At 32.8% G+C, this 22,973-nt stretch overlaps 5 protein-coding genes, 1 long non-coding RNA gene, 3 other non-coding genes and 1 pseudogene across 13 annotated transcripts; 5 read left to right on the plus strand and 5 right to left on the minus strand.

The window, feature by feature from the left end:
* Positions 1 to 572: 572 nt before the first annotated feature.
* LOC104786537 (uncharacterized) lies at positions 573 to 1,906 on the minus strand. Its single transcript, XM_010511967.3, has 3 exons — positions 1,285 to 1,906; positions 1,014 to 1,199; positions 573 to 895 (listed from the first exon to the last, which is right to left on the minus strand). Exons 1-3 carry the CDS (start codon positions 1,519 to 1,521, stop codon positions 815 to 817), a joined length of 504 nt encoding a protein of 167 aa, XP_010510269.1. The 5' UTR covers positions 1,522 to 1,906; the 3' UTR covers positions 573 to 814.
* A 2,385-nt stretch (positions 1,907 to 4,291) lies between these two features.
* LOC104786538 (uncharacterized) lies at positions 4,292 to 5,999 on the plus strand. 3 transcript variants are annotated; one of them, XR_767541.3, is made up of 3 exons: positions 4,292 to 4,750; positions 5,101 to 5,221; positions 5,724 to 5,999. XR_767541.3 is itself a non-coding variant. In XM_010511970.3 (3 exons), the coding sequence occupies exons 1-3, from the start codon at positions 4,569 to 4,571 to the stop codon at positions 5,765 to 5,767; spliced, it is 294 nt and encodes a 97-aa protein (XP_010510272.1). In that variant the 5' UTR covers positions 4,309 to 4,568; the 3' UTR covers positions 5,768 to 5,999. The 3 variants fall into 3 exon arrangements, 1 of the variants encoding a protein (XP_010510272.1); XM_010511970.3 differs by having other exon boundaries at positions 4,309 to 4,697; XR_015556705.1 differs by having other exon boundaries at positions 4,340 to 4,701.
* LOC147943611 (small nucleolar RNA snoR4a) lies at positions 5,257 to 5,342 on the plus strand. The gene has a single exon (XR_015558832.1). It is a non-coding gene; the product is annotated as a small nucleolar RNA snoR4a (small nucleolar RNA).
* On the plus strand, positions 5,402 to 5,487 carry LOC147943612 (small nucleolar RNA Z195/SNORD33/SNORD32 family). Its single transcript, XR_015558819.1, has one exon. It is a non-coding gene; the product is annotated as a small nucleolar RNA Z195/SNORD33/SNORD32 family (small nucleolar RNA).
* LOC147943613 (small nucleolar RNA Z196/R39/R59 family) lies at positions 5,524 to 5,612 on the plus strand. Its single transcript, XR_015558820.1, has one exon. It is a non-coding gene; the product is annotated as a small nucleolar RNA Z196/R39/R59 family (small nucleolar RNA).
* A 358-nt stretch (positions 6,000 to 6,357) lies between the features above and the next one.
* Positions 6,358 to 7,137, minus strand: LOC147943614 (uncharacterized). Its single transcript, XR_015558537.1, has 2 exons — positions 6,962 to 7,137; positions 6,358 to 6,869 (listed from the first exon to the last, which is right to left on the minus strand). It is a non-coding gene; the product is annotated as an uncharacterized LOC147943614 (long non-coding RNA).
* A 1,415-nt stretch (positions 7,138 to 8,552) lies between these two features.
* Positions 8,553 to 11,391, plus strand: LOC104786539 (ubiquinone biosynthesis O-methyltransferase, mitochondrial-like; annotated as a pseudogene). Its single transcript, XR_015556707.1, has 9 exons — positions 8,553 to 8,971; positions 9,232 to 9,321; positions 9,392 to 9,470; positions 9,709 to 9,785; positions 10,083 to 10,131; positions 10,246 to 10,295; positions 10,436 to 10,585; positions 10,687 to 10,767; positions 10,958 to 11,391. The product of XR_015556707.1 is annotated as a ubiquinone biosynthesis O-methyltransferase, mitochondrial-like (transcript).
* An 89-nt stretch (positions 11,392 to 11,480) lies between these two features.
* LOC104786540 (actin-related protein 2/3 complex subunit 1A) lies at positions 11,481 to 15,692 on the minus strand. Of its 2 annotated transcripts, none has more exons than XR_015556706.1 (15): positions 15,287 to 15,688; positions 14,653 to 14,741; positions 14,377 to 14,453; positions 14,160 to 14,254; positions 13,970 to 14,039; positions 13,584 to 13,653; positions 13,301 to 13,374; positions 13,168 to 13,210; positions 12,967 to 13,048; positions 12,742 to 12,834; positions 12,574 to 12,659; positions 12,344 to 12,407; positions 12,013 to 12,113; positions 11,869 to 11,927; positions 11,481 to 11,779 (listed from the first exon to the last, which is right to left on the minus strand). XR_015556706.1 is itself a non-coding variant. In XM_010511971.3 (15 exons), the coding sequence occupies exons 1-15, from the start codon at positions 15,354 to 15,356 to the stop codon at positions 11,712 to 11,714; spliced, it is 1,137 nt and encodes a 378-aa protein (XP_010510273.1). In that variant the 5' UTR covers positions 15,357 to 15,692; the 3' UTR covers positions 11,481 to 11,711. The 2 variants fall into 2 exon arrangements, 1 of the variants encoding a protein (XP_010510273.1); XM_010511971.3 differs by having other exon boundaries at positions 12,746 to 12,834; positions 15,287 to 15,692.
* Positions 15,693 to 16,061: 369 nt separating this feature from the next.
* On the minus strand, positions 16,062 to 18,142 carry LOC104786541 (protein trichome birefringence-like 43). The gene is made up of 5 exons (XM_010511972.2): positions 17,745 to 18,142; positions 17,088 to 17,265; positions 16,794 to 16,972; positions 16,540 to 16,698; positions 16,062 to 16,428 (listed from the first exon to the last, which is right to left on the minus strand). The coding sequence occupies exons 1-5, from the start codon at positions 18,023 to 18,025 to the stop codon at positions 16,125 to 16,127; spliced, it is 1,101 nt and encodes a 366-aa protein (XP_010510274.2). The 5' UTR covers positions 18,026 to 18,142; the 3' UTR covers positions 16,062 to 16,124.
* An 879-nt stretch (positions 18,143 to 19,021) lies between these two features.
* LOC104789147 (protein trichome birefringence-like 43) lies at positions 19,022 to 21,386 on the minus strand. Its single transcript, XM_010514886.3, has 5 exons — positions 20,990 to 21,386; positions 20,134 to 20,311; positions 19,855 to 20,030; positions 19,592 to 19,753; positions 19,022 to 19,481 (listed from the first exon to the last, which is right to left on the minus strand). Exons 1-5 carry the CDS (start codon positions 21,259 to 21,261, stop codon positions 19,169 to 19,171), a joined length of 1,101 nt encoding a protein of 366 aa, XP_010513188.2. The 5' UTR covers positions 21,262 to 21,386; the 3' UTR covers positions 19,022 to 19,168.
* Positions 21,387 to 22,973: the final 1,587 nt, after the last annotated feature.

Consider the following 22,973-nt stretch of genomic DNA (forward strand, 5'->3'; position numbering starts at 1 on the left):
CTCTAGGGCTAGTTCTCTCCTTTATCTAATTTGTGTTGTTGTTTATTGTTAGTTGGCACGTAGTTTTCGCTTGTGGTTCAGATATCTCTACAAAGGAAATAGCTTGGTATATAAATTAGATTCCATAGGCATATTGTTTTTGTTAATAACAAGCTTTTAACAAAATGATTTAAAAGGTTCTTTTCCTTTTTATACTTTTCTACCTAATTTTTTTTTTTTTCCAAAGGTTCGTTTCCTTTTGGTTGATGCTTAATAGACCTTTGCATGATTGCATCATTCCGATTTATTCCTGAATTCTCAGCCTTCCATTAGAGTATGAAAGAGATCATGCTTTATCGAGTTATCGGTTCTATAATTTTAGTATGAAAGCGATCATGCTGAAACCCTACATGCATGAATCCTTTCCTATAATTGCTTTTCAACTATCAAGAGTTTATGTTGCAGATGGACAAATTGTCTTTATAAACAAGGCATACATGAGAGTCTGAGAAGAAGTGAATTCTAGGTAGGCTTTTATCAATCTTGAATTTAAAGTTCTTGATTAGCTTTTGAAGCTCATAAAAATCCAACACTCATCACAAAGAAGTTGCCTTTTTATTTGGTTTTGGGTGATTACACAAGTTTTGGGAACAATCAAGATATCAACATCAAAAAACAAACAACAAAAACAGATAGACACAATCTCAAATCAAAATATAAAAAAGGAAGCAAATAAATAATCAAAAGGATGAGGGGGTTCTTTCTTCTTCTAGTGCTCTGTTTCTTGGTGAAATAATTCGTCAAATTGTCATTTTATTGATCTTTTTTTTTAATTTTAAGTATCTTTCTTGAAAAGATCAACAACTCCACAACAATTCTTCCACCACCGCGTCGTTTCACGAGACGCTAGCAGAGGCTGCAAAAACACACTTTCAATTGTCAAAACATGTAACAATCTTTTGGTACAAGAAACAATTGAGTTGTTCTTTTAAAAGGGTTTGAAGAATTGAGAAAGTTTTGGTTAAATCTGTGACCTGATTGTCTGTAGATACGGGAAGGTCTCGGCTTGCCACGGTGCTGCTAGATGCTCCACTGACGGCATTGGAAAAACCTTCGACGAGCTTGGAAGAAACTTCGGTCCTCTTCTCTTCAAAAGTTTGAAGCAAAGATTTGGCTCCATCTATACCTCTTGACAGAGCACTGTCCACTGCATCCTTTGCCTAAATCAAAATCACTTTTATTAGTTTTTTGTTTTGTTTTGGAACACAAGTTAAAAACATGTAAAAGGATGTTACCAAGACCAACCTGTGTAGACACACCAGACACTTTCTCTGGTGCGGCTGCAGCCTCGGTCTTGACAGTTTCAGCAGAGGCTGAAACAGTTTTGCCAGCGTCAGCTAGAGAAGTCCCGGCGGTTTCAGCCGAGGCTGCAACGGTTTTCTGAGCATCAGTGAGAGAAGCCTGGACGGATTCAGCCGTGGTTGTAACGGATTCTTTGGCTTCGCTAAGAGCAGAAGTTGCCTTCTCCAAGAAAGCTGCCATCTTCTTGTGTTGTAATATATTGTGAGAGAGAAACAGGGATTTATATAATAAGTTAAGCAAAGAAGAAAGATTGAGAGGAATTTAGGAATGTGAAATGAAAGTGAGCTGTTAAAGAGGATTGTTTCAACGCATCCAGCGAAACACTATAGAGAATCTCCAAACGTGACTTCCTTTATCAACTCCTGATTTTGCTTATTAGCATCATTAATCTTTTATAGTTAAACAAAAGTCTTGAGTATAAATAAGCTTATATATCAATGGGATATTTTGTAGTCTTTCTTTTTTCCTTTGTAATAAGGTGAACTGATTGGGTTGCATTATCTATATTCAGATGGGTCTATGATTGAATTGTCCTACATATATTGTATTTGCCAGCTTATTAATTGACATTACCAACTATGAGACAGCTCTCTTTAATGCCCCACCCTCTTTTTTTTTCTCTCTATAGAAGTTTGAATATTCGTTGCAAAGTTTGAAGGGCAAACACGGTTGATACAACACCATTAGGTGGTGTGTGAATCTTGTGATTAGTGTGGTGTAATCAAGTATTATTGAATAGAGTAAATCAATATGGTAACAAATCCCCTGTATAGTAATAGAGAATCACATTCTTGAAAAAGCTGATGTTGTCGTCTCTAGAGAGCTCGATGCACTTTTTAACAAAATAGTCTTATATTTTTTACTTAATTACATTAACATACCATAATATTTTTTAAAAAAACAATTAACTGAATAATAATTAAATATGTCATCATTTCTCATACAAATTTAAATATCACATATTAAAACTTATTAAATGATCCCCTGTATAGTAATAGAGAAACACATTCTTGAAAAAGCTGATGTGTCGTCTCTAGAGATCTCGATGCACTTTTTAACAAAATAGTCTTATATTTTCTACTTAATTACATTAACATACCATAATATTTTTAAAAAAATAATTAACTGAATAATAATTAGATATGTCATCATTTCTTATACAAATTTAAATATCACATATTAAAACTTATTAAATAATTACATATTATTTTTAGGCAAAATTTCACTAAAATTTACTTACAAATATACAAGTCAAAATTAAAATCAATATAAGTAAAATATTCTGAAAAAGCTATAAAAACATATCAATTAATATAAATTTAATAAAAATAAAGTACATATAACTTCTTAACATAATCATATAAAAACCAAATGTTATTTTTATGTTAGTATTAATACCATAATAATTTAAATAACAAGCTTTCAATATTATTATAATTGATTATAAAAAGAAGTATATTACCTCTGACTTATCTCCAACTCATTAAAAGAAGCTTAATCCTCAATAAATAAATAAATATATATATATATATATATATATATTCATAGATAAATATAAAAATGACAACAAATTAGGGGATATTATGATGTGTGATTATTTATATATATCTAAGTATGTAAACTAATTAATCTCAACATTTAGTGTGATTATTCAATTAAAATGGAAATATTGATAACCGAATAGGAATATACGTTCTAATTGTATATTCATCTATATGCTATTAAAAAGGAATGATACAATAACTCTTATCATTATAAATAAACTTAGTACCCAAAAAAAATCATAATATATTTAAAATGAGTGATTATTAGATTATGCAAACTTGTTATAGTTACTTGATAAACCATAAATATAAATTTGATTTTTAAAACACACAAAAATATATATTTCCATAAATTGTAACAGTTTATAATTATTTTTTTACCACATTCACATATTTTGTGGTGAAATATATTGTTACACAAATACGTTGATTTTAGAATTTCATTAATTTTTTCATAATGGTTTGTTTGGTAATAAAACGTCATTTCTAGAAAATATTAACAAACCGACTAAATCAAAAGATTTAAATAGCCTAATCAAAAATATTAAATCAATGAATTAGATTATTTTTAGAGAATTTAGTTTAGAATCCGACTGTTACTAACGTATAATAAAATTAAATAATTAAACTACCGAGTAATTTAGTATATGTTGTTATGGTTACATAAGAAACATGCAAAATTGTTATGATTACAAAATAAAACATTAGAAGATATGAATTTGACTTTTAAACCACACAAAAGACATGTTGCAATAAATAGTAACATTTTATCAATATTTTCTCTACCATAAAACTTTTTACACATTCAAAGATTTCACGGTGAAACGTATTTTTTACACGAAAAACACAGCTTTGAATAAAAAAAATAAAAAAATTTAGTTACATATTATCTTTGAAACAAACTGATGTTGGTTTCAAAATAATAATTTTAGTTATAATAATTTTCTTTAAATAAATTTATCCTGCACTATATGCGGGTTATTACCTAGTGTCAAATTATTATTGGTACTAATTAAATATAGAAAAAGTGGTTTTTGTTCTAGGATTCTTTCTGCTATGAGTGCATAGAAGACACAAACACACAACTCACTTAAAGCTTGAATCAGATTTAGATATATCAAAAAGGTTAAATTCCAAATGTCAGTACTCAGTAGGTTGATGAATGTCAATTTGAATGTCTTTACTCGTGATAATAATTTTACCATAACTAGGCAATAACTTATAGTCTTATACTCCTTATAACACGGTTTAGTTTATAGTTTATTTCGTATAAATAAAAACTATAGAAGAAGATATATGTTGTGGGTACACCATATCAAATTTCCAAATAAGATTTAATTGTCTTTGGCAGTCTTGCACTCGACTTTTGTAAATATTTTGTGTATCTGGGATATATTAGTTTTTGTATGTGCCGATGTCATATACACTTTAAGGCCATCCTTAACGGGATAACAATTACCATGTTCTTAGCCAATAATATTATAAAAAAACGAAACAGTGTGCTTAGAGCAAAAAAAATGATCTTCAGATAGAACTGATCTATGGACCGTTCTTATATTTTTCCTGCGTTCTGATTGGTCGAAAAAATTTGGAGAGAACGAAAAATTTTCATTTCTCTCATTCCCTTCGAAATTGAATCTAGGCGAAGAACTCATCGCAATCCTCACACCTGTCTCGATTTGTATGTTCACCGTTGTTCTACTTGTCTGTATCCTAAACTCCGACCCTTCTTCTTCCTCCTCCGCCTCTTTCTCCTCCATAGCCACCGCTGCTTACTCGGAGAGCGATTCGGATTCCTCATGGGACAAATTTGTAGGTGCCTTTTTGAATTCACTCGTCTTCGTCGCTGCAATCACTGTTGCAACGTTCGTTCTCGTCCTTCTCTTTTACCTCAGATGTGTTAAATTCTTGAAATTTTACATGGGTTTCTCAGCTTTCATCGTTTTAGGGAACTTAGGTGGAGAAATCTTAGTTTTATTGATCGATCGTTTTAGATTCCCGATTGATTGCATCACGTTTCTGATACTTTTATTCAATTTCTCCGTCGTTGGTGTCTTCGCTGTGTTCATGTCCAAGTTTTCGATTTTGGTCACTCAAGGCTACTTGGTTTGGATTGGTGTTTTGGTTGCTTACTTCTTCACGTTATTGCCTGAATGGACTACTTGGATTCTTCTCGTAGCTTTGACATTTTATGATATTGCTGCTGTGCTTTTAGGATATTAGCGGAACAAAAAGATCAGAGAAGAAGAAAAGCAGTACAGAGAAGAATGTGAGCTTAAATGTACTCCAACAATACTTCTCTGGGAGCTTAAAGGATGCTGCAAAAAGCCTTGGTGGTGAGGTTTTAATCGTGTTTTAAAGCTTTTTTGATGGAGATGATGAGATGGCATTAATGTTTTGTGACACCCAGTCTGATCTGCTTCGGCAGAGTGAATGATTTGCCATATTTTCTGATCCAAATTCATTGTTTTTGTGTTTTCAATTTTGTGAATTTGATTCAAAGTTTTGGTTTTTATCGGAGGAATGAGGATACAATTTCCATACGTCTGCAAATCAGAAATACAGTGTTGATAATATGACATGCACTACCATCTGACCTCTCTTTCTTGTGTTTTCGTTTTGAGATCCTTTTGTTATATGCAATCAATGATGAAATTCTGTCCAAATTGAATGATTATACAATGATTATTATAATCACTAGATCACCATCTTTCGACTGAGATTGCTGTTTTAATCCTGTTTTGTGCTATTTGTGTTTGCATCAATAGCATTTCTTTATGCGTAGAGTTTTCAGGTCTGTTACTGAACCTTTATGTCTGGTTTAATGGTGTTTTGCAGCCGAGAAAAGCAGAAGACAAGAAGTGATGCTGCTGCATCATTGATATCTCTTGGTCTAATCTCATTGAATTGGCAAAACTAGCTTTTTGGAATGTTCACTCTGCAACTCGATATGTATCTCAAGCTTAGCTTTTTTTTTTTTGTCCAAGGATCATTGAATTTGGTTTGTATCTTTGTTCACATTCAAGTTTTGGTCTATAGTTAATAATAAATTACATCTTTGTAAAATGTTTAACAATATTATATTATTATATATTTATTCTAAGAACACCAAAATTAGTTCCCCCATTTTTTTAACCTATGATCTTAACAACTGATCTTAGATTATTTTCACAATATATTTAATTTAAGAACACAAAAAAAAGTTCTCCCATTAAGGATGCCTTAATTTAAGAACACAAAAAAAAGTTCTCCCATTAAAGATGCCCTAAGCCGATGAGATTTCCCACTTGATCGTGGGACCTTTTGCTAGAAAATTACTATAGCTGAAAGTGAAATAAACTGATTCTACCATATCCAAATCCAACTACTCTTTCGAACTTTGTGCTATCCTAATAAATATATACTATTAGATTTTAAATATATGGTACACTTCGTGCATATAATTTTATTATTATTTATATCTTATGTTGTATTTGTTTATTATTATTATTTTTTTTTGTCGGCCATTTCATTTTTATTAAAATGAAAACCCAAAGGTCATTACAGATGGTGTAATAAAAGCCCAATTCCCGACATTTACAACTTCGTTTAAAATTAAGCCCACTTATCCTACCCAATTCAAGATAAGGATAACAGATTAAAGTGCCACGTGTGCACATGTGTCCACATGTGAGAAGGAGGAGATTTGACACGATCGTAACCGACCAGATCCACGACCAGGCTCAGCTCCGTTGCCGGACTTCAGATCCACCATCGCTAACTTCTTCTACTGATTCGTCCGCAAGATTGGAATTCTTGAAAATTTTCAGATTTTCTCCGACTTACAACTAAATCTGAGACAGAAGCTCCGCCTTTAGACCTAATCTGAGGTCTACTCCGTTACTCATCAACGAAGAATTTGTTAGCGAAGATATTACTCCATCTTGAGATAAGTTAAGCCGATGGCTAAACCAATCTTTCTTTTGCGGGATCTGATTGAAGTTCCTGTAGAAAGAAGAAGAAAAACAAAACAAAATCTAAAATCCAATCTTAGCTTAATAAATAATAACTATAATAGCTAAGATGGAAATATATACATCCGACACAGCACAACAGAGTCAAGCTTGTCGGAAAGAAAAAACAAAAAGTCCGGTGTTCACCGGAAATCTCCTTTCTCTCTCTAAAAGATAAGAGTGGTGTTAAGAGAGAGAGTATTATTTTGTATTTGTTTGTTAAATATTGGATGTTTTGCAAATAGACGAATAACTAAATTTTCCGACTATTTCTACAGCTAAATATTTATATTTATTTTTAACCCACAATATACTTCATAACTATTTTTTATTATATTTAGTTTGTTTTGTTTAGTGTTTGAGATTCTATTTTGATTTTTAATTATTATAGCAAAAAAATAAAGTATCTAAATACATAATAAATCATTTATACGTTATGATTAACTCACATTATTCTTAATGATTTAATTATTTTATACAATCTTAGTTAAATACTCTTGATTTTATATGTCAAATATTCTAATATTAATAGTGTTAAAAAATAATAAAATAAGGATTTAACCCATATTAGCACTAATAGTGTTAAAAAATAATAAAATAAGGATTTAACCCATATTAGCACAAATTTAATGATATTTTATTAATTCCAACATGTCATATTTATAACTCATCTACTATATAACTATATAATATAGTATTTTAAACTTTTTTAATTTTACATATTCATAATATTTTAAAATTTTATTAAGTTTATATATATATATTAATTATAATATTTAAATAAATGTGGATTGAACTTCTTCTTATGTTAAGAATCAAAGCTCACAGGTATTGAAAAATAAAATGAAAATCAAATCGTTGTTTTCTTTGTTTGCAAATGATTCAGTGATATAATATCTATTTTAGCTTCAATTGTTTGTAAAGGAACTCTGCCTTCTCTGATCCATTCAACACGTGCAATTTCTTTTCCGTCGATATGCCCTGTAATTTGTACTTGAATTCCTTTTGTATTCGTCTGTTCAGTTAATTCAATAGTTTATTTTCATTGCTTTTCGAAAAGGTGTGGTTAAATATATCATTCTGTTTCTATATTGATTTTACTGTAATTTTTTTAGTTAGAATAAAATATAAAGTATTTAGGAAACAAAATCTGAGATAATGCTATTTTTGGAATTTTTTTAGGGATTAATTTTGTAAATAAATTTTAAATAAGTATAAATAGAAAGGTAAAACCCAAAATGTACTTAAAAAATGTATATATAGATTTACACCAATACTTAAAAAAAAATTTAACAACATATATCATATGGAAGAATTATATTGAAACAAAACCTTTTAGCAAAAAGATAAACGAAGAATTATGAAAATAGTATAAATTCTATATCAAAAGTAGGAAAATAGTCATTTTAGAAACTAATACGATAGTAAAAAATTTAATTTTTAAACCCCTTGACTCTAAATTATAAAATTTAAACCACAAACCCTAATTCTACAGCGTTATATCTTTAACCCTGAAATCTAAAATTATTTAAATAAATAAATAAGTATTCTCTATTTTTTTTTTTTAATTTCTGATTATCAGTGTCATATTTTTTAGGCTTACAATGGTATAGGCCCAGATATATAGACCCATTTAGTTTAAAATGTGGCCCATTAAGATTACAATCTTCGAAAATTTTGCACTTTTTACTTCTCTTCTTCAATTTCACTTGTTCATTCCGCCGACGGCGAAATCAACGTCAGTAACCACCGACCGCCCGCCGTTACCGAAACTCACGGTCGATTTCTCTTTGACTCAGCCAATCTCTGATCTTTCGAGATGTTGTTTTCGAAACCGATGAATCAACTGCAAAGGCTTCTTCTCTCTGCTCGTCGCGTATCTTCCTCCCCAATCATACCTCCTCCGTCGTGTTTACTTCACAAGCGGCTGTATTCGACTTCAGATACTGATGCTTCGGCTGCATCTTTACCCTCTTCGCATCAGACAGTGCAAACGTTTGAAAGCAAAGCTTCCAATAAAAGCCGAAACACATCCTCACCTACATCTTTGAATCAAGATGAACTTGCCAAATTCTCTGCCATTGCTGATACCTGGTTCGTCTCGTTTGTTTTATAATTTGAATGAATAGTTACAGAGCTATTAATGCATGGTAGAGGAATGTAATTTCTAGGAAATGATCAAAAGTTTGATTGCTTAGTAAAGTTTTGGTTTTTATCTTTTGGATTCTTGTTGACGTTGTTTTGGAACAAATTGGTTTTGTTTTTGCAATTGACAAGTTGGATTCGTAAAATATAGACTCTTGAGTCTTGAGGGGTTTTACATGATTTTTTTCTCTGTGTTTTTTAATTTAAAGGTGGCATTCTGAAGGACCGTTTAAACCGTTGCATCTAATGAATCCAACCCGGTTGGCTTTCATCCGGTCGACCTTATGCAGGCATTTCAGGTTCATTTCTTGTGGATGATTTTGGTTTCTTTCTATCGTATTCTGTTGGATTAACCCTTTTTCTTCTCAGTAAGGATCCGAGTTCTGCTAGGCCTTTTGAAGGACTGAGATTTATCGATGTAGGTTGTGGTGGCGGGCTACTTTCTGAGGTATTTTTTTTCATCTGTTTCTGTATACCTTAGTTGGCATATGATTTTTCATTTTTCCGTTTATGAGAACCAGTCTAGGGTCTAGCAAGTAGATAATACTGAATAGTGTTAGAGTTTGGTAATCTCTCTTGTTGGGCTTGTTGGTTTAGCGTTTATGGTTACACGTGGAATGACATTGTTGTTAGTTATAATGAAGATTTGGTGACCGGTGCCTTGTTGTTTTTTTCTTTCTTTGAAGCCTCTAGCACGGATGGGACAACTGTCACAGGAGTTGATGCTGTTGATAAGAATGTCAAAATTGCTCGTCTTCACGCTGTAAGGTCTCTTACTTTATTTGTTTCAGTAATCATTCAGATAACTTATACAGTGGATGTATTGTTATGCTAAGTACAATTGTATACTCCATATGGTGTAGTATTTTTCTTGAGTACCTTTTTATTCGAACTCTACACTTCAGTTCTGTCAAAATTAGCAGTTCATGTTGGCAGCTTTCATAATAGTTGACATGTAGTAACATGTTTTCACTTCATTGCGTAGGACTCAAGTTCATAAAACCCCTTCTCTATCTTGATTTCTATTCTTTCTTATATATCAATAAATATATCTCTGCAGGATATGGATCCAGTGACTTCAACGATTGAATATCAATGCACTACAGCAGGTATTTTTTACTAATCTTAGATGATGATCAAAGTTTCTTGGAATCTTTTACAGAAGCTGATTCTCTGTTATCTCTTCTATGCTTTATTGCTAAATAATATTTTTTCTAGCGCAGAAAAGCTGGTGGATGAAGGGAGGACGTTTGATGCTGTTCTTGCCTTAGAGGTACTTTTGTCTAGTCCATATAACCTTTCAGCATGGACCTTTTCGTTATTCAAACTCCCTTGATATTTAATGTATATATTCCCATTTCTCACTTGCAATTTCATTTTTCATGACAAGACTTTTGATTTTGTACAATGAAGGTCATTGAGCATGTAGCGAACCCTGCAGAATTTTGCAAGTCATTGTCAGCATTGACCATCCCTAATGGGGCCACATTACTTTCTACAATTAATCGATCTATGCGAGCATATGCATCAGCCATTGTTGCAGCAGAGTACATTCTACGTTGGGTAAATTTTCAGTTTTGCACCTCTTTATCTTCTTTTAGCACCATTTCGCAACATGTGTTACCGGTTTCACATTTGTTTTTTTAATAATAATTCACCTACAGCTTCCTAAAGGCACACACCAGTGGTCAAGCTTTCTAACTCCTGAAGAAGTTACAATGATATTACAACGTGCTTCAATCGATGTAAGCCAATCCCTCCTCATTCTATAATCCTTATGTCAATCTCATTTACTAATCTTAAGCTGACTGAAACAATACAAAAGTACACATGTCTCGATGTGGGCAAGTATTAATATCAAGAAAAGAAGGATTGTTCATTTGTTTATCTGATGCATTGTGGTAGTAATGATAATCAGGAAACTGTGGATTGCAGGTGAAAGAGATGGCTGGATTTGTGTTCAACCCGATAACAGGAAGATGGTTATTGTCAGACGATGTTAGTGTCAACTTCATCGCTTATGGGACGAAAAGGAATGATCTTGGAAACATATAATTAGTCGTTCGAGTTGTGTTTCTCTGCAAATCTACTTCTCAGTTACATCTCTAAGTTATGCTTAAAAAGCTTTTAGTTATAGGTATTCTGGAAGTAAGTAGCTCAAAACACGGGCAGTAGTTAAATTTACAATAAGTAGGAATGGTTAGGGGAACATTCCAAATGTTAATTTTGTCTGTTTGCATCAGCAGATTTTGTTCCTCCGGTTTATACACTATATCATCTTCTTTCCGGGGGACAAAAACTACTATTTTCCTTTTCGTTGTGTACAAAACTTATCTTTTCGTATTATTTGATTTGACACAAGCTGAAAAGGTACCGTATACACTTTCTTCTTCTTTTTTTTCTGTTGGTAAAAAGGTAACATATATTTAAAAACAGGTACAGTATTACACATTTCGACTACAATAAATCAAATTTTAAAGCATTCAAGATATTACAAAGATCCAAAGGTGAAGAGCATAGCTCAAAATTACTAAGACTGCAACTTTATTGTTGTAGTTTGCAAAGTGAAACAATTATGAAATTGGAAAGGGTTAAAAAGGCTGGCATTAAGTCGGAAAAAAAAATCTGATATACAAATTCAGTAAAATCTTGCTTACGCTCCAGATATGCCTTTTTTTTTGTGTGTTTACTAAACCTGATTGCCAAGTTCTTGTTCCATGTTCTCCAGATCCCATACGGCTATTTTGCCATCCAATCCTAAAATAACAAACCGATATGCTGAGTAAAGGAAACTGCTGATTTGTTTTTTGAGAATCGGATTTGCTGACTCCAAATTAGTGACTGACCTGAGGTGCTGAATCGCATTACTTTGGGACTCCCTGCTTTACTCAGAGACACAATGGAACTGCAAGTTTCAGGTAAAATTATGCGTCAGTCTCTTAACATTCAATGGACTGAAATAGTTAAGACACTTTGAAGAGGCATTTTACTTTATGCAGTTATCATGAACGCCTCCACGTGATTCAGATGCATCGTTGGCTGTTGCAGCCTTTGATTGACTACCGTAGAATTTCCCAAATGCTTCGGAAAACTGAAAATATCACATAATGAACAGATGGATGAGACACAACACAACAACATAATGCAAGTGGAACGTAGTAAATCCAAGAAAAAAAAATAGCAACTAGACTAACCGGAAAGACTACTATCTTAGAAGAACAATACAGTGATAAGCTAAAGTTCAATCATATTTTATACTATTTAGCTAAAACTAGACATATTACCAACAAACACAAGAAGGAAAATTTGGTAAATTGGTACCTGCGAACTGTAACTGGAATTCGAAGATGCTGCTTTCTTTTCTCCGATGTATCTAATAAAGCTCCTACAACCATAAACAAAAACTTATAAACAAGGCAATCATCAATGTGTGAATCATTTCAGAACTAACTATACGGCCTGCGATTTAAGAATAGTAAAAGACTTGAAGGATTTCATAGTATGCAAACGGCTAAGAGAAAAATAAGCAGATGATTCAGAGAGCTACACACCATATTCCAGTATCATCTGAGGCAAATACCATTGGGTTGCTGTCATATCCAACGCCTATCACCATTTTCTCAGAAATAAACAGAACCTGAAATAGCAATATATCGATTCAGGACATAACACATGGAGAAGACCAGTTTCTCAAAAGTAAAAGAAGAGTGGATGCTGACCCACATCACGAAGAGGCAAATCTCGGAATGCAACGCTTTGGGCTAAAGGGGAAGGACCAACATCATCAACAAAGTATATCATGGAGCTATGACCTATACACGATTACAGAAACTAGGTAAGTGAGACAGAGGGAAGTAAAAATTATGCAACCAAGTTGAAGTCACTCTATATTTCCAGTAGAGTGCAATGGACAAACATCTCAAGTCTTAGAAAAAATATCTGACCTACATAAGCTAAGGTGTTTCCTGTAGGAGACCATTTCACACCAAACGCCCAAGAATATGAGAGATCAAGCTGTAAGATTTGCTGTTTCAACAAAGATACAACAGAAAAAAAGTTCCGTAACATTAGATGAGAGAGTAGAGGGAACAGATATATGGCATAAACATCAGAATATTTACTAAAAGAAAGCCTGCCAAACGAACCTCCCCAAATTTGGTTTCTGCTGGTGAGGCTGCTTTTGAATCCCTGTATCAACCGATTGAGTGAAGACAAATAAGAAATTGCCCCATGTTTGCAAAAATGAATTAAAAGGTAGATGTTCAGTAATGAGCATACTTTGTGTCAACTCCTTTGATGAATGTTGAAAATACCCGACATTTTCCATCTGTAGATGTCGTTGCCAGAAGAATCTAATGCAAAACAGACAATAAGAGAAGCAACACGAACATATTTAATGATTTAGAAGATAAACTAGTTTGTGGAGATTGATATTCTATCTTAGGGCTCATGTACTTTATACTCTATCTAGTGGCCAACTAATACAATGTTTTGGTAGAGAAGGCATTCACAGAGCCTGCATAATACATGAAGTACAAGAGGTTGTGTCAATTGCACTCACATTATTAGGATGCCAAGCAACAGATGTGACTGAAGATTCGTGCCTTTTCCGAATAAGTTTACTGACCCACCTGAGAACAGTTAAGCCAAACAATGTCAGCCTACCAAAATGGCGAAACTTTAATGAAACAAATAATATACACATATTCCAGATCCTGATTTACAGTTATGCACATATTGTGAGGATTGCACGTATTCCAGATCTTGTCAAAACCTCTACACAATTCACAGTTATGCATGCCAAGATAACCAGAATAATTTGGTGTTGATAACATGCAGAACATAACACAAGATAATACCAATTTCTTAGACCGACAACACCATGCATAGCAAAAAAATCATGCAACATGCCAAATAATGATAATTAAAACCAGAAGAAGAGATTACCAGTTATTCTCTTGCTCATAATAGCATATACAAACTGTTTTAGCACCACTTCCAACAGCAAACTTGTTCTCTAAAGATATTGAACAAAAAGATGGGACCCTAAATTAGAAATTATACGAAAAGTAAAGGTACATATTACATCAGTAATTAAGCTTAAAAACTCAGAAATTTTAGGATTTGATACATTTACCTTTTGGACTCCATTGGACACAAAGTGCAGCACGATTTAGTCTAAGAATAACAAGAGTTGGTACCCATTCACCTCCTTCGAGGCTCCACACGTACCTTCAAGAAGCATTATAAACTCAGTTTCACGAACTAAACCAGGGAAGAACTAAGAATAACAGGTTTGGAGTTTCTCACAGCATAAAGCGAAGTGCAAGGTTATATCAAAGGTTGCAACTTACGAGTTCCTGTCATGAGAAACAGTGACGATTTTGTTGGACTTTGAGCTCCAATCTATTCCAGAAACAATTTGGTCATGCTGCAACAATTCAAAACAATAATCATGACGTTGTTCTAAAGGGAGATTTAAGCTGTCTACAGAACACTTTTCAGTGACAAGTGACTTTTCAGTGACAAGTGATCAGTGATATGAGAATAAGTAAACATATGAAAGTAGAGAATGAGGAAAGAAAGGAGTGCAGGTTCATTAGTTTCAGATAGAGAGAGAAAGTTTTCACCTTTTGGAGGACATGTAACCTCTCCCACTGGTCTTGAGATAATGATTTATAGATATGAACTTCAGTATTGTTAGGACACAGAGCAACCACTACAAAGGAAAACGAAACAAATGTCACATCACATAAATGGTTAGGTTAAGGGATTACAAGAAACTGGGTTCATCGGTTTAGTAAAACTAATCAATTAATACTAGATACCAACTATTCCTAAACCCTACCTAGCATCTCTCTGGAATCTCCAACTGCTCTCTCTTGCTAAGTTGAACCTAAACTACTAAGAATGTGTATATGAAAGAATCAATCTTTCTTTACCTATAATGATGCATAAACCAATTCAATTAAGCTCATGTTTCCTAACATTGAAACCCAGAAAAATAAACACAAGGGACATATATAACATTGACCTCAGAATCCTCAATCCCAGGAAATTACAAGTCATTCGAATCCCAATAAGTGACAAGTTCAAAAACTCAAAAAGTTCCAATATTTCCGAATTGAAAACATGATCTGAATCTCTAGTTTATGCTACCTCAAAACTCCTTTCTCATCTTCCCAAAGACCAAACAGTAAATGAAACAAAAAGCGAAGGAAGAGAAGCAAAAGCATCTCGAAATCAGAGAGATGGGAAACATACTGGAGTGATCAGGACTCCAAGCATGGCAAGTGATTGACTCAGCGAACCGATGAACATCCACAGCAGCCATGATTTATGATCCTTTTCTGGCGGAGAATGCGTTGTAAATCTAACCGTGTAGAGTCTCTCAAATCGACATCTCAAGACACCTAAGTACGGTACACGGTGAATAGATCGACGGAGGATGAAGCGGAGGAGATTGATGAAACCCCGATGAGATCCAGAGGTCGACGACGACGACACTGCCTCGTAAACGTGAAGTGAAAGAGAGAGATAGAGATGTGTTTGTTTGTCTTTTACTCTAAAAACCAAAGCTTTTTGTTTTTTTATGACCAAGTCAAATTTCTATTTTCCTCTAAACCCAAATTTTAAAAAACATTTCTTGAAAATTAAAAAAGCTTCGACCGACCTTTTCTTTCAATTATTGTTTATAATTGAAAAAGCTTATAATTTACAAGTTCCATCTTTTTTTTTTTTAATCTAAAATTTTGTTAAAAAATATTATTTTTATAATTTCTTAGTCCTCTAGTCATTTTATTTATTTATTTTTGTTGTCAATAACTTTAATGGATTAGTTCAAACTATATTACATATGTTCTCTAATTACTCACTAATTAAATTCTATGATCAATATTTTAGCCAATTTAGTCAGAAGATCAGGAAGGATCAAACTAGGTCTTCTTTCATAAATGGTTCAACCAGTCAATGAATCCTTTTTGTTTTCAAGCGTTTTGGATGACAAAAAGGAAAAGGAAATCCAGCAAGACACCAGTGATAACCGATAAGTAAATCTTATAATTAATATAGTTTTTTTAAAAGTTTATAACCATCAAAGAAATCAGTAATTAAACAACTCATTATACAAGAGCTGGTTCCAGGTATCGGGAACTCCAGCAAGACACCAGTGGCTACAATCTGGTGCCTTGTGACCACCAATCCCGTAGGCGGAAGGATGTCCATCTTTCCTTAGCTGAGACATCAATGTCACATCCATTAACCGCGCCGGCTTCTTCATCTTCTTTATTAGTTTCGCCACCACCATCTCCGCTGGGTGTGGTCCCGCCAGGTAATTGGATCCCATAACCGGCGTTGTTTCTCCAACGCAACTTCCTTTGCCACCTTGTTTCGACCATTCGTTTGCGCTGTAACATTATATTCCAATATTGTTGTTATTAATAATTCCATTCTATCGTTAAATATGAAGTGTATAAGTAACGAACACAACATATAAGCTATATAGAGAAAGAACTTACCGGCCATGGTCCGGAGAAACTCCTTGGAAGAAGACTTTGGTTTTGGAAGGATCAATGTTTTGATCAACCCAATTAGCCCAAGTCGTCATAGCTTTCTCATACGCCTCTAATCGGTCCATGTCTTTAACGTTTACGTTACCGTACGCAATTGAATCCCATCTGCAACCCCAAATGAGTAACATTATAAGTTGTATACTATTAAGTCCATACATGAGATATGTTTGACGACATATATATAGAAAGTGGATTTTTACGGTTGTTTTCTGCCAGTGTGAAGCCACCAATGCCAAGAGTTGAAGATCAAAACGTCTGCGGTTTTCCACAAGGAACCGCTCGAGATTGAGTCGAGCTTCAACACTCGATTCGGTGGGGCTGCTCCCACTATATCCACCAGAAACGCGTTTCTTGAGAACATGATTGAGGAATTGTAAGCCTGCATTGCATGCAACATACACGAACCAAACCAGAATTAATCAAAAACCAAATTAAACCGGACTATATAACACCGGAAAGTTAAAAGAGTCTAATGAAGAAGTTAGAAACGTTACCGGGAATGAGAAGACGGAGAGGCCAGAAGCGGAACGTGTGGGGGTGAATTTGGCGTTTGGTGCGGCATTGTGAAGCAAACAAGTTAGAGACTGCCATTGGTTTAGACTCAGTGAATCTCCTACGAACATCAGTTTCTTCCCTCTCATTACTCTTCCCAAAAAATCTAAGCCATCGAATCTGCAATATACATCATCAAAACAAAATGTGTATTTTATACTCAAATCAATATTTCTATGTCGTTCATATATATAAAATCATTATCACAAATCATTTTATGTTCCCGATATATGGTTGGGTTTGTAACATTTTTATTCATAATGATATGAAATCAACTATAGCATTATGAATGCTTTTTTGGCTTATAGTTAAAAGGTACTTATTACTAAATTTTAAGAGGTGCATGAAATTCTATTTTATGCATGCACCGATCGATACAAAATGCATAGGTGGCAATATTTATGATTAACAAATATTAAAGAAATCTTAAAAGACAATATGAGAATGAAGAAAGTTTCCCAAACATTGTTATTTGATGCCTACATTACTCATACCAATTCACCTAGGGATTATGTAAATATGTCTTAGGACGCACTAGCTAGATCTACGTTACGTATCGGGAAAAACGTTATAGATACATGAAGAATAGATGGAATAACCTGCGGAGGTTGCAGTCGGATGGTTGCCACCGATACTTGAGGTATTCGCTGTCAGGGCGACCATTGGGCTTGCAGTTAAACTGTTTCTGGATGAAAGGGCAAGTCTTGGAATCATAGAGAGGGTAAGATTGGTCATAGACCCAATTTCCTATATAAATATTACAAGACTCTCTATGTGGTAATAATGAATCATTAACAATAGCGCTCTCTATTTGGTTCAAAACCACAAGCATCATTACCATGACCGTTACTAATCCGGTCGAAACAGCACCCCTCATCATTGCAAAACTCACACAAGTTGTCAACGTTTTGGTTTGGTGAAGAAGAACAATTTGTTTTTCTTTAATTTGTCTGTGTCTTTGGTTTTATATATCAGCATATATATATTATGTGTGTGTAGATGTTGCAGATTTTGTTATTCAAAATTAGAGATATTATGTTTATGTCTATGGATCAGTTTCCATTTTTACATTGGATTTAGTCTTGGAGATCTAGAGATCTTATTATTATATGTGGAAGTTTTTTTTTTAATACTAATCAATATGTGAAAGTTTATCTTTGTATTTATTATATTAGGGAAAATTATTGGATTCACCCCTACGGGTGAACACCTCTTATTCAACCCTTCTTAATCTAAGGGTAAACACCTCTTATTCACCCCCTCTTAATCTAGGGGTGAACACCTCTTATTCACCTCTTCTTAATCAACCAATCAAAATCAGCAATATACCTTGTCATATCATATTTAAAAAATAATTCAAAATTAAAATAAAAAGCCAAAATAAATTAAGAAAACAAACCATATTTACACCTTAAAGTTTGATGTTGGACTAAAATCAAACCATATTTACACATTAACAATTTTGTTTAATTATAAAATCTAAACCCTAACTACTCATTTATAAACGCAAACCGATACATAATATCATTTAATTATAAAATCTAATCTTTAACTATTTTTTTCATAAATCCAAACCGACATATAATTTTTTTAATTATAAAATTTTGAACTCTAATCCTCATTTATAAACCCAAACCAACATAATTTCCTTAATAAAAAATTTACAGAATTTGTTTTTATAATTTATTTTGTCTTTTTATTTTAATTTTGAATTATTTTTTTAATATGATATGACATGACATATTGCTTTATTTTGATTGGTTGATTAAGTGGTGATGAATAAGAGGTATTCACCCCTAGGGCTGAACCCAAATATTTTTCATTATCAAAAAGTTTTTTTGCTTCCCACTTACCTTTCTCTTTAAAAAAATATACATTGTCTTAATAACTAAAAATAAAAACATAAAAATAATGATGTATGTAAATTACATTACAAAAGAGAAAAGGAAATCAAATCTAAAATAAACATGTTGAGGTAACAAGTAATTCATATAATGATTTTTTTTTTCACAGTTTCTAACCATCAAAAAAACCCGTAATGAAACAACTCAGTATACAAGAGCTGGTTCCAGGTATCGGGAACTCCAGCAAGACACCAGTGGCTACAATCTGGTGCCTTGTGACCGCCAAGCCCGTACACTGAAGGATGTCCATCTTTCCTTAGCTGAGACATCAATGTCACATCCATTAACCGCGCCGGCTTCTTCATCATCTTTATCAATTTTGCCACCACCATCTCCGCTCGGTGTGGTCCTGCCCGGTACTTTGATCCTATAACGGGCTTCGTTTCGCCAATGCAACTGCCTTTGCCACCTTGTTTCGACCATTCGTTTGCGCTGTGTAAACAATATGTTCCAAGGTTGTAAATTAAATAACAATTCCATTTACTTCATAATTTTCGTAATTTTATCGAATACAACAAAAGTTATATAGAAAAAGAACTTACCGGCCATGGTCCGGAGAAACACCTTGGAAGAAGACTTTGGTTTTGGAAGGATCAATGTTTTGATCAATCCACTTAGCCCAAGTCCCCATGGCTTTCTCATACGCCACTAATCGGTCCATGTCTTTAACCGTTTCATTACGGCCGAACTGAATTTTGTCCCATCTGCATGCAACGCCAAATTAATGAGCACATTAGTTATTGGATACTAATTTAAGTCCATACACTAAGTTATGTTTGACGACATATATAAAGTGGATTGTTACGGTTGTTTTCTGCCAGTGTGAAGCCACCAATGCCAAGAGTTGAAGACCAAAACGTCTGCGGTTTTCCACAAGGAACTGCTCGAGATTGAGTCGAGCTTCATTACTCGATTCGGTGGGGCTCCGACTATATCCACCAGAAACGCGTTTCTTGAGAACATGATTGAGGAATTGTAAGCCTGCATTGCGTGAATGCATACATACATGAACCGTACCAGAATTAATCAAAACCAAAATAAACCGAAGTTTTAAATATTTTAATGAAGAAGTTAGTAAAGTTACCGGGAATGAGAAGACGGAGAGGCCAGAAGGGGAACGCGTGAGGGTGAATTTGACGTTTGGTGCGGCGTTATGAAGCAAACAAGTTAGAGATTGCCATTGGTTTAGACTCAGTGAATCTCCTACGAACATCAGTTTCTTCCCTCTCATTACTCTACCCAAAAAATCTAAGCCGTTGAATCTGCAATATACATCATTCATCATAAGAAAAATGTATATATATTTTCAGTTTAACAGTATTCTATATCATTCGTCATATAAGCATTATCACAAATTATATATGTTCCCGATATATATGGTTGGGTTTATAACATTTTATTTACTAGACCTTCTAACAATTTTTTTTTCTAGTGTAGAATTCAAGGGAGGGGTGGTGATCCAGCTTCGGTTACTTAATTCTAAAAGAGTAAAAGGGAATGAAGAGTATACATTTCTATTGAATCGTTTTTATTTTTATATAACGAAGTCTGTATTAAAGCCATCTATAAATCGCTGCCGCATGCTTAAGTACCTAGCTAGGTACATTGCTTTGTCTAACCGCTAAAACGAAATTAACAATAGCATCATGAATTTTTATAACATAGATAACATTTTCTCAAGTCTTACATATGAACTCATATGCAACATACAAAATGTTATGGATCCAGTTATCAATCCTAAGACCCTAATCAAGAAATATTTAAGAAATTTTGAGAATGAAGAAGTTTCCAAAACAATGTTAATTGATGCCTAAATTGCCTGAATGATACAGGTACTCATAGGCCATAGCAATTCACCTAGGGTTAGGTTTATGTCTCAAAACGCACTAGATTTATGTATCGAAAAACGTTATAGATACATAAAGAATAGATGGAATCACCTGGGGAGATTGCAGCCGGATGGTTGCCACCGATACTTAAGGTACTCGCTGTCAAGGCGACCATTGGACTTGCAGTTAAACTGTTTCTCGATGAAAGGGCAAGTCTTGGAATCATAGAGAGGGTAAGATTGGTCATAGACCCAATTTCCTATATAAATATTACAAGACTTTCTATGTGGTTTTTTCACAATAGCACTCTCTGTTTGGTTTAACACCACAAGTATCATTACCATGACCGTTACTAATCCGGTCGAAACAGCACCCCTCATCATTGCAAAACTCACACAAGTTGTCAACGTTTTGGTTTGGTGAAGAAGAAGAATTGTGTGATAGAATTTGTTTTTCGATCTTTTGATTTTGTCTTTGGTATTTATATATCAGCATACATATTATGTGTGTGTAAATTTTGTAGATTTTACATACATATATGGAGGGATATATGTAAAAGAGACATATATGGAGATATTGTTATTCAAAATTAGAGATATTTTGTTTCCGTCTATGGCACTCAATAGGTCAATTAAACGTTAGAATCTTCATTAATGAAGAAAGGAGATGGATCAGTTTCCATTTTTACGTTGGGTTCAGTCTTGGAGATCTTATTATATGTGGAAGTTTTTTAAAATACTAATTAATAAATGGAAGTTTTTTTTTTGTTTACAACAAAATAAATGTAAATTTATATCTTTGTATTTATTATACTAATATATTAATTAGGTTAATTGACTCAATTTATACGTTGTTAAAAAAAAAAGACTCAAATTTCTACGTACGTACGAAGTTAATTTGTTTTAAATAAACTGAGTTAATGTATTTTTTTTTAATCCAACATCAAACTTTAATTGTTAACAAATAAAAAAACTTTAATTATCAAAATAGTTTTTTTTTCTTCCCACTTACCTTGTTCTCTTAAGAAAAATATTGTCGAAAGTCAAAACAGCTAAAAATAATAAAATGTATAATGGTAAATATAATAATTAAATTTACTAATATAATTAAACTAATGATATACATTAAATTAAAAATTATAGAAAAATGATTTAGATCATACGTTACTAAAAATATTATTGAAAGAGCAAAAAAAGAATTAATATAACTAAAATAGTGATATAGAAAAAAATTATACATAGCAGAAATAAAATCTAATTTAATCTATATAATAATAACAATCTGAAAAATACCAACAACAGTTGCGATTTTTCGTCGTATCTTTTCGTAAAATATATATATATATATATATTTTTTTTCTTTGACAGAAAATTTCAACGGTTGCATCTCTCCAAAAAGTGAAGTTTGTTAAATGTAGAGTTGTGTCTCTTACAAAAAATTGTGTTTATTCAAATGTTCACATCTTTATAAATTTATATATAAGTGACTTCTCATCATTGTATTCAAATTTTCTTTATTTTATATTTTTTACAGTTGCGTCTCTCTAAAAAATTGTATCTGTTGAATATAGAGCTGTGTCTTTTACAAACAGTTGTGTCTATTCAAATGTTTCCATCTTTAGAAATCTATGTATAAATAACTTCTCATTATTGTATTCAAATATAATAATAACAATAAAAAAAATGCCAACAACAGTTACGATTTTTCGTAGTACCTTTTTATAAAATATATTTATATATATATATTTTTTTTTTGACAGAAAATTTCAATGGTTGCATCTCTCTAAAAAGTTGCGTCTGTTAAATGTAGAGTTGTGTCTCTTACAAACAGTTGTGTCTATTCAAATGTTCACATCTTTATAAATTTATATATAAGTGACTTCTCATCATTGTATTCAAATTTTCTTTATTTTATATTTTTGACAGAAATTTTTTACAGTTGCGTCTCTCTAAAAAGTTGCGTCTATTGAATATAGAGTTGTGTCTTTTACAAACAGTTGTGTCTATTCAAATATTTACATTTTTAGAAATCTATATATAAATAACTTCTCACCATTGTATTCAAATTTTCTTTATATTTGTATTAGTTAAAAGAG

This window comes from Camelina sativa, chromosome 5 (genome assembly GCF_030686135.1).
Source record: "Camelina sativa cultivar CO46 ecotype springtype chromosome 5, ASM3068613v1".
Taxonomy (NCBI): Eukaryota; Viridiplantae; Streptophyta; class Magnoliopsida; order Brassicales; family Brassicaceae; genus Camelina; species Camelina sativa.

What these genes read in the sequence shown, in the direction of transcription:
- LOC104789147 (XM_010514886.3), bottom strand. Translation starts at nt 21,261, where the DNA reads ATGATGAGGGGTGCTGTTTCGACCGGATTAGTAACGGTCATGGTAATG. An exon ending in TCCGGCTGCAATCTCCCCAG is followed by an intron (nt 20,312 to 20,989) that starts GTGATTCCATCT and finishes TGTATATTGCAG; the next exon opens with ATTCAACGGCTTAGATTTTT. An exon ending in CACACTGGCAGAAAACAACC is followed by an intron (nt 19,754 to 19,854) that starts GTAACAATCCAC and finishes CGTTGCATGCAG; the next exon opens with ATGGGACAAAATTCAGTTCG.
- LOC104786541 (XM_010511972.2), bottom strand. Translation starts at nt 18,025, where the DNA reads ATGATGAGGGGTGCTGTTTCGACCGGATTAGTAACGGTCATGGTAATG. An exon ending in TCCGACTGCAACCTCCGCAG is followed by an intron (nt 17,266 to 17,744) that starts GTTATTCCATCT and finishes TGTATATTGCAG; the next exon opens with ATTCGATGGCTTAGATTTTT. An exon ending in CACACTGGCAGAAAACAACC is followed by an intron (nt 16,699 to 16,793) that starts GTAAAAATCCAC and finishes TTGGGGTTGCAG; the next exon opens with ATGGGATTCAATTGCGTACG.
- LOC104786538 (XM_010511970.3), top strand. Translation starts at nt 4,569, where the DNA reads ATGTTCACCGTTGTTCTACTTGTCTGTATCCTAAACTCCGACCCTTCT. An exon ending in ATTCCTCATGGGACAAATTT is followed by an intron (nt 4,698 to 5,100) that starts GTAGGTGCCTTT and finishes CTGTGCTTTTAG; the next exon opens with GATATTAGCGGAACAAAAAG. An exon ending in TGCTGCAAAAAGCCTTGGTG is followed by an intron (nt 5,222 to 5,723) that starts GTGAGGTTTTAA and finishes GGTGTTTTGCAG; the next exon opens with CCGAGAAAAGCAGAAGACAA.
- LOC104786537 (XM_010511967.3), bottom strand. Translation starts at nt 1,521, where the DNA reads ATGGCAGCTTTCTTGGAGAAGGCAACTTCTGCTCTTAGCGAAGCCAAA. An exon ending in TGTCTGGTGTGTCTACACAG is followed by an intron (nt 1,200 to 1,284) that starts GTTGGTCTTGGT and finishes ATTTTGATTTAG; the next exon opens with GCAAAGGATGCAGTGGACAG. An exon ending in CCGTATCTACAGACAATCAG is followed by an intron (nt 896 to 1,013) that starts GTCACAGATTTA and finishes GTGTTTTTGCAG; the next exon opens with CCTCTGCTAGCGTCTCGTGA.
- LOC104786540 (XM_010511971.3), bottom strand. Translation starts at nt 15,356, where the DNA reads ATGGCTGCTGTGGATGTTCATCGGTTCGCTGAGTCAATCACTTGCCAT. An exon ending in AAACACCTTAGCTTATGTAG is followed by an intron (nt 12,835 to 12,966) that starts GTCAGATATTTT and finishes AATCGTGTATAG; the next exon opens with GTCATAGCTCCATGATATAC. An exon ending in ATTCCAGTTACAGTTCGCAG is followed by an intron (nt 12,114 to 12,343) that starts GTACCAATTTAC and finishes TGATATTTTCAG; the next exon opens with TTTTCCGAAGCATTTGGGAA.